We start from the raw sequence: 8,501 nt of genomic DNA, 5'->3' as shown, positions 1-8,501 counted from the left end.
TCGCGTCCAACCTCAAACATCTCTGTTGCAACGCTGGCTGGTTGCCCGTGGCCACCATGTGTGTCTGTGCCCAGGCACGGACTCAGCACAGAACGAAAAGCTGAAGAAAGCCATTTCCCCGTCTGAGAAAAGGGCCTGGGTTCGCTGAGTGGTCCGTCAGCTATTTTCTCTAATGCAGCGCTTTCCAGGGACCCGCTGACAGCATCTTTTTTGCATCTGATTGGAGGTCTGCTTTGTCTGCTTTGTCTGTTTTCTGTTGTTTTGTTTTTACAAGGAGTGCTCTGAAGGGACATTGGCTGTTTTGCACGGCATCCAAACACTGTCAACACCCGCTCACAATGCGCAAGAAGCAAAGCGGCTGAAAAACAATGACATGTTTGAAGGATTTAGATTCCTGTTTTTATTTTATCCACAACAACAGTATAAATCATATCCCAAACAAAACCAACTTGCACTATCTGTCACAGTGTATGCCATTACAGTACGTTACCACATGCGTGTTATGTTTCAGCATTGTTGTGCATACACAGTGCAGGATTTAGCACAGCAGCGCAGGCCACAGATAAAACATTTACCACAGTTTCCCAAAGGTATATCAGCTTTGTGCAAGGCACAGTTCATTACTATCAAATAAGCCGTGTCATACATACAGTACTTAGCTACACTCTGAGCAGAGCAAGACACAGATCTTTCTTAAGATGCCATGGTTCACGAGGCAAAGCAAAAGGATTTTTCACACCCATAAGCACGGCGTCACAAGCATGCGGAGACAAAAGAGTTAACAGTCTTTATCTTTCTTTTTACAGAAGAATCACTTCATAACACCCGACTACATCTAAGTATGGCTGAGAACTGGTCTCCCTTGGCACAGCGACTCATACGGTAGCTTATGGAAAAGTTCAGCTTATATTGTCAGTCATTTTCACCATTGGCGCCAAACACATAGCAGACTACATCTACACTGATACGTTTACTGTTGAGCTTCTCTGGTGTTTCATATACCGTAAGACAGAATGACTGAATAAAGAGGTATTAAGTAAATACAGTAATTATGACCTAACAGAATGGAATTTAATTCCCTCCCCCTTTAGCGGGTCAAGACTATTCTTCCCTTTCCTGTGCAGTGAGAAAATTAAGAACATAACAGTTTCAAGCCTTCATATACAGTATATTTCATTTCTCACAGAATCCCAGGGAGGACACTTGTTATCTGTGTGCTTCCGCGTACAGTCACTGCCATGTCGTTTCCAAAGAGAGTGGTGTGGGGCTGCCTGTGGAGGTGCTGGGTGGAGCTACATTACCTGTTGGTTCCTGAGATTAATGAAAACTTGTCCAGACTGAATGTCCCTGTCAAGCAAAGTACCCCCACAAGGGGATTAGGCCTCGCCTCCCAGTGTGACAGCCTCTCGGAAATATTACAAGTGCATATTCCATGCACCTCAATCTCCATTCCTAACCACACTCATTGAGCTTTTACTACTACTTACTAACCAAAATTCTTGTCGTGATAGTGAGCCGACGCAGAGCCAGCCTCGTTGTGGCAATAAAAAGTAAGGTGAGGGGTTACATGCTTGGATAGTGACAGCTGCTGTCATGGTCTCAGTAATCCCAGTCTCATGCAAATGCTGTCATTGATGCTGCATTAGAATACCTGAGGCCATGGCCCTGGATGTCCTTCTGCCTGTCGTTCTCAACAGTATCTGGGTCAAGATTAATATGCGTCTGGCCCGGCTACTGCTCGTCTGCAAGATCTCCCACTGGCACTTAATTAGGTCTCTGCATGGCTGTCACACAACTGCTGCATCCAGAGGCTGATTCATGGTGAAGAGGCCCGCCTTAAGTCCTGCTGGTTAAGACTCAGTGCAGTTGTCCTGTGCATTTCCTATGTGTGGGTGAAAGTTTTCCCCTTCAGCTGACTGACTACAACTCTGGGAAGTTACTTGGCAACCCCAGTAGCAATGCAGAGGAGTTCTATATTGTATATATATGTTGTGGGGGGTTTTTCTCAATCATTTGCCGCCTCTACCTTCAGAGTATCTTGCCTGGAGTATTATTGTTCTTTTTGTTTTTTTGTATGAAAATATTCCAAATAACACACAGGGGATCCTGCTGGACTGTCCAGCTTCCTCTTCAAGTGAAGTACTTGCAATTTGTGGATTCAATAACACAGTATGGCGTGCACTTGAGGTGACCATATGACCTGCGACATGAAGAAACATGAGAAACAATGTTTCAGTCAGTGTGACGCATCAACAAAAGACTTCTCGCTGTTTACAAGATGTGGCTGTACACTGTGCTTACCCTGGAAGGTATGAATTACACGTCTGGTATCCAAAGTCCTTTCCATCACACTCCTCACCCCCCTCATGGCGGTAGCCGTCTCCACAGTAGGCGTGTTTACACTCTGTGGTAAGGGGAGCCAGCAGAAGGTGCAGGGGGGTCATGTTTTATGTGCACAGCGAAGCACAACCCATGAGCCATTACAGGCGTCCTAACGGGGAGGCGCGACTTACTGACGCAGCCGTCAGTGACGACTCTGTTCCTGTCGTCACACTCCTCGCCCGTGGAAATCTGCACAATCCCGTCGCCACAGTAGCCCTCGTCGTCGGGTGCGTTTTCCATGGACTGGAACGGCGTGGACTGGAATGGAAAAGTCTTTAACAGAGTTTTAAAAAAAGTTCAAACAAAATGGAAAAAGGCACCATGTGTAAAAGCAGATGAAACAATCAGATCTGGCTGCGTGCAGTGATACCTGGATTGGCAGCCAGCCGTCTATGTCTTTGAAGTAGAGAGACCGCTGGTCTTTGCGGAATGCGAGAGCATTATCTGTGTGAAGGCGCAGCAGTTCTTCCTCATTGCTTACAACGAAGATCTGAATGAATGACAAGATGAAAAAATGTACTGTCGTGTTTTCCATATTTAGTGTATTTCGACATTGAGAGCTATTGAGCTTTAAAGTTTCTACCTCTGGATCCTCAAAGCAATATAAATATCTCTAATAGGCATACATTTTTCTTTCTGTGAATGATTATATTCCAATAATCCAGTTTAAAAAAATTCTAAAAAATGAACATTGAATACAGCCTGTACATTTCAATTGTGATTCATGGTTGAGTTTTGTCACAATGTGTCAGGCACATTTTGCATGACTTGATGCCTCACCGCTGGTACTTTGGGATAGTTTCCTCTGGAAGGATAGTCATCAAATGGAGAATTACTGAGAGAGCCACAGCTACACTTTCCGGGAGGCCCTGGTGGCCCACGTCCACCCTTTGTTCCAACCATGTAAAGTCCTAAAGACATGAAGAGAGGAGAAAGAATATGTGATGGATGACACAAAGTAAAAATAAGGTTCAGTGCCAAGTAACTCAAGTGAAGCGTTTTTGAGAGTACAGTAAATAACACATGCCATTAAATGTAATATCTTTAAGAAAAAATCTTCAAAAAATAAATCAACCTAATTCACTCCTGCTAAAGCAAGCACATGTCCCTTTAATCCTTCAGTGACATATTATTTGTAAAACTGAATAGAGGCTCACCATAAGTGAATCCATTTTAGCCACATTATGTCACGCATACGATAAAGGCTCACCTGTGGCAGGTGAACCAGGAGGACCGGGGTGGCCTGGAGTTCCCTGTGGGCCTGCAGGTCCCATAGGACCAACACTACCTGTGTCTCCTTTACCTCCCTGAAACCCAATCAACACCATTTTAAACTTTCCATTACATGTTTTAAAAATCAAAAGGGTGGAACTAAGACTGACTCCCGAGTGGGCAATGGGACATTTTGGATTTTGAGCACTGAAAGCTATTTGTTGGCATCAATTACATTTTAAAGAGAAATTATCAACACAAAAGTTACAGAAATCTCAACACTTTATGAGGATGTAACTCCATATATTACTGTTTTGAAACAATGCAAAGAGAATGTCACATGGCCACCGACTCCTCACCTGCTTGCCTCTCTTCCCGGGTCGCCCAGTGGGTCCTCGGTTCCCTGAGATCCCAGGTTCTCCTTTTGGGCCCATTTCCCCCTGCACACCAAACCATACAACTCAAAATTCATTATGGTCAGATTTAGAAAGTTTTAATTCTGCTGAACAAACTCAGAATTCTCACTTTCTGTCCGAGCATTCCTGGGAATCCCATCGCACCCTGCGGATAAAGAACAGAACAGACTTAATGCAACATAGCAAAATAGTGACCCTTCATTAATTCCAAACGATTCCCGTGACTGATGACCTCTTCCTACCTTGTCGCCTTTAACTCCACTTTCACCACGATCACCTCGAGAACCCTGATAAAGTAGATGACACTGTGTTACCTTATGTTACATGTTGCAGGTAATCAATACATCTTGATGCATATCTTACTGAATAATAATAACAAACAGTTTCATACCTTTTCCCCTTTATACCCGGGTAAACCCTAGAATTAAAGATACAAAATATGCCGGATGAAAAGACATTGTCTGATGGTGAAATGATGCCGGATCAATGTAGTTCATATTTGTCTCATACCCTTGGCCCAATTGGTCCTCTGGCTCCAGGCAAGCCCATCAGCCCCGGGTCACCTTTCTCACCCTAATGCACAGAAAAGCATTAGATATTTGAAAAATGTGGATTTGCTTCAATTTATTTAATCACATGGCCCGAAATAAAACCCACACCTCAAAGGAGAAATGTTGTGCGTGCTTTAAATCTAATTTAATCATTTCAATGAAGCATTTGTACAGAAAATGTTGATACATAACAGTGTTTCATAGGACTGAACCCAGATAGAAGCAAACACTCATCTCTCCTACCTTGTATTGGCTACTACTGGTCCCAAGCCACCACATCTTTTGTACCATCTACATTATGAGATCTGACTTACTCACTTTGGGCCCACTTGGTCCAGGCCATCCACCTGCTCCCTGTTTCCCAGGAAGTCCAGCAGGACCTGTGCGACCCTAAGAGCAGACGTCAATTTTAACACAGGATCTCAGATGTAGAAATACCCAATAAAACAATTGCTGCCACCGCTATGGAAGCAGTTATCTGATTATAAAAAAACAAATAAAGAACAGCAATCCAAGTGCAGCATTTGCTGCATAAGCTGACAGCCTTCCTCGCTACAGTATTTATCAGACACGGCTGCACATGCAGAGGGAGAATGAGCCCCTGTCACTTTGCTCTCTTTAATTAAATGATGGGCTGTATATAGAACAGGAGCCCGTGCTTGTGGGAAATAAAAGGATTTATGACCTGGCTGGAGCACTAAGCTAAATTGCACTGCAGTGCTGCAAAGCTGCTCAGTCAGGCCGTCGAGAAGAGAGGCTCTCCCACTGGGCCGCTTTGGCTGCTCGACCACAGCGGCAGATCATTAAAGGAGGTCACTTCTCTTTCTGCCCCGCCGTGGTCAAACGCTGTGTCCTGAGCTTGCAATAAAGCAGTGTGGGCCTGTTCCTTCTGTAATAGACGGAGGGGGGGCATCTGACAGGGAGGCATGACGGTGGATGTCTGGTATGGGTCAACATTGAGGCAAAACAGCAGCGGATCTCCCTCCTTTGCATCCTGTCAGTGTATCTGTGCTGTCTCCCGTCAAGGTTATACTCGCAAAAAACAATTCCTTGTTGTACACGAGCAGGCAGCTACTGTGAGTTACAGCTGGAGAGAAGGCGGAGGCATGGTATCTCATGTTTGAGTAAATCCACTTAGCGGAGAATATGGAGTGATTAATGGAGACTCTCACCTTTTGCCCAGGTCTTCCAATTTCTCCCTGACAACGGGATGCGGAGGAGGGGACAAGGACAGTGGCTATTCAATACACTTCCAGCAAGCATCTTTCCGTCAGTTCAACTTGAGCTTATAAAACAACGAACAGCTTGTAAAACTGATTGATGGGACTAGAATACTGGGAAATAACCTGCTTACCTTTTCTCCCTTGGGCCCTTCTATTCCAGGTAATCCAGGTGGACCCTGATGAACAGGAAAATACAATGTAATTATGTCATATGCTCATGAATCAAAGGGATATATATATATATATATATAAATATATTGTGTTGTTCACGTCCCCACCACAAAGTCGTGTCTGTTTCTTGGAGCCCACAACCGCATTTCAATTAGCTAAAGGCTGAGTGGCCACTATTGATTTAAAAACTGCCTTGTGGGTCTCTTTTGATAAAATGAAATGCTGCAGGAGTCCAGCTGGTCTCTGTAACAGCCCCGGAGGCAAAACAATCATTCGGTAAATGGTCAAATCCAACTTGCTGGTCAAAGAGAGGTCGGATTCAAACTATTTGGATTTGAACTATTGCTTTACGTCTTTCATCCACAGCACACAAACACATGGACACATGCTTGTGTTGGTGATCGCTGGAATTTACGCAACCCAGTACGCCTTTTTAGTTAGACAGCACTTGGGACAATTCTGAGAATGATGTGTGGGGCACTGGCAGCCAGTGGAAAAAGGCTATTTGTGTCCGAGCTAAATGTAGAGCTTTAATGGGCCGCTGTGTTGGGAAGGCCAGAGAAATCCCCATCCTGCTTTGCAGGAACTCTCAAGTTTAAGAGGAGATGGGGGTGATATGTTCTTGGAGTACCAATTATTAACACCTTGAAACCGAAGAGACAGAAAGTGTTCACAGCGAATCCTACGTACAGCCCATTAGAAACGGGCCTGATCTACAGGACAATGATCGTGCTGGGAGAAGCATGATGTTTGGGAAGAGTTTGGGATCCTACCTGAGGACCAGAGGAACCTGCAGGCCCGCGGGGGCCTCGGTCGCAGGCAGAACCTTTGTCCCCATTGCCCGGTTCGGAAATGGCTTCATTCTGGAAAATGAAAACAATATAATGATGTTGAAAAAAAAAGAAGCTCGTCTGAAATTCTCGACGCAACAATTCATAACCCAAAGCGGAATATTTGTAGGCCATTTCTTTTGCAAAACAGGTTTCCTCTTTTGAGCATTTTAACAGTGTATCATTCGGGGGGGGGTCAGAGACAGTAAGCGTGTGGGGCGGTTTGGAAATGGTCCAAGGACATGTCAACAATAGAAAGTCACATGACTTTTACTCACATGAGCGTGGCGTCGCCACAGCGAAGGGGGTGGAGGAAACAGCGGGGGTGGAGGCGGACTCAGTAAACAGCACGGGCTGAATCTCTTCTGCTGCTCCGGGGATCTGGGAGCTGTGTGGGGCGAGCATGCAGTCAGCCACACAGACCAGGGTGCCGGACGTCAAAAACCCCAAAAGAGGACAGTCTGGGGTCATGTTTACGTTGCGTTACGTTTATCTTCTGCAACCACTGAATGCGGCGCCTCGTAATCCAAATGAGAAAAGTAATCCTTAACCCACGACACGTTGGCAAGCAGGCGTAACTGTGGTACACGTGTGACATTTGCCACCGAATGTCCCACATATTCAGGAGAAAGAATGTATAGTTCAAATAGGTTAGAACATGCAGGAGCTGCATAAGGGAGCAGGTTAACAGGTGCAAACTATGTCATTATGACACCCGTTCCAGCTGAGCTCGAGCTGGACACAGATATGAAGGGCCTGCGCCTCTCGCTAAAGTGCTGACTGGAGGTGGCTTTGCTATTTATAGTCATTTTCAGTTTACTTCGTGGGTGCATGCAAACAAAAACAGGTGTATTTTACACGGATGGTGAGCCTAAACATAATCCCAAACCTAGGCATTTAAAATCCATGCTTTTAAAGCCCCAACTCTCCCAACACCTGTGCATGGATAGTACTGGATGCACACACACACACACACACACACAGCATCAGGGTCACACTATTCTTACCCAGGGGGAGTGAAATGACGCTGTCCAGAAAAGAGGATTGAGCCAGGCCATAAGAAAACCACAGTGGCAGATACAGTCCAAGTGTTAGAAGAGTCATGCTGCTCCAGATAGTTGCTTGACTTTATTTCTGAGCCTCAGCAGCCCTCACACGCTGCCTCTCTCTCTCTCCTCCCTGTCCTGTTCTCCCCTCCCCTCCCTCTCTGCTCGCTCTGCTCCGTCTCCTTTACGCCCTCACAAGAGGGTACGCCGACCAATGCCCGTTAAATCTTTCCTCTGCATCAGTGTGCGCTAAAATTACAGGAGACAGTCCGCCAGCTGCTTACGGTGCCAATATTAGACGTCTACTACTGCAGGGGTGTTTTGTTGTTTCCACTCCTCGGATAATGACCCCGGCGGGGGACCTTTCTGCTATACATTCTGAGGCAACTTTCACCACGGCTAACATGTATTTATCAGTCTGTCCAGGATGTACATTACAAGGAAGGTGAAATAAAGGAGGGTGTACATTTATGAAAGTACGTATGCAAGTTGAACAATTCTGGAATGAGTGTTTATCAGCACTGAGATGACCATATACTGAAATTCTCACCTACCTAGCACAACAATAATTTAATGAAACCGCAAGGGGCTGTGAAGCCACACGCCTGGAGCTGATCTTCTCATCAGAAGAGAAAAAGTTCAATCAGAACGTTCCTTTTGTGATGAGGAG

The 8,501-nt window shown here is 45.3% G+C and overlaps 1 protein-coding gene across 4 annotated transcripts; it reads right to left on the bottom strand.

Annotated features, from left to right (window-relative positions):
- Positions 1–369: 369 nt before the first annotated feature.
- Positions 370–8,178, bottom strand: colq (collagen-like tail subunit (single strand of homotrimer) of asymmetric acetylcholinesterase). 4 transcript variants are annotated; one of them, XM_037455084.2, is made up of 17 exons: positions 7,793–8,175; positions 7,064–7,173; positions 6,729–6,818; positions 5,916–5,960; positions 5,734–5,760; positions 4,880–4,951; positions 4,521–4,583; positions 4,402–4,428; positions 4,253–4,297; positions 4,120–4,155; positions 3,954–4,034; positions 3,593–3,689; positions 3,163–3,293; positions 2,753–2,872; positions 2,514–2,640; positions 2,302–2,404; positions 370–2,200 (listed from the first exon to the last, which is right to left on the bottom strand). In XM_037455084.2, the coding sequence occupies exons 1-17, from the start codon at positions 7,887–7,889 to the stop codon at positions 2,131–2,133; spliced, it is 1,341 nt and encodes a 446-aa protein (XP_037310981.1). In that variant the 5' UTR covers positions 7,890–8,175; the 3' UTR covers positions 370–2,130. The 4 variants fall into 4 exon arrangements, with proteins under 4 accessions (XP_037310981.1, XP_037310980.1, XP_062421677.1 ...); XM_037455083.2 differs by having other exon boundaries at positions 2,514–2,655; positions 7,793–8,161; XM_062565693.1 differs by lacking the exon at positions 5,734–5,760 and having other exon boundaries at positions 7,793–8,178.
- Between the last annotated feature and the right edge of the window lie 323 nt (positions 8,179–8,501).

Source organism: Pungitius pungitius, chromosome 11 (assembly GCF_949316345.1).
Source record: "Pungitius pungitius chromosome 11, fPunPun2.1, whole genome shotgun sequence".
Classification (NCBI taxonomy): Eukaryota; Metazoa; Chordata; class Actinopteri; order Perciformes; family Gasterosteidae; genus Pungitius; species Pungitius pungitius.
This window is presented reverse-complemented; position numbering and strand designations above follow the sequence as displayed.

Bases quoted from the DNA above. Each gene is read 5' to 3' on its own strand.
- colq (XM_037455083.2), bottom strand. From the start codon at position 7,889: ATGACTCTTCTAACACTTGGACTGTATCTGCCACTGTGGTTTTCTTAT. The intron at 3,690-3,953 runs GTGAGGAGTCGG...ATTGGGTTTCAG, and splicing joins CCGGGAAGAGAGGCAAGCAG to GGAGGTAAAGGAGACACAGG. The intron at 2,405-2,513 runs GTAAGTCGCGCC...CCCTTACCACAG, and splicing joins CGTCACTGACGGCTGCGTCA to AGTGTAAACACGCCTACTGT.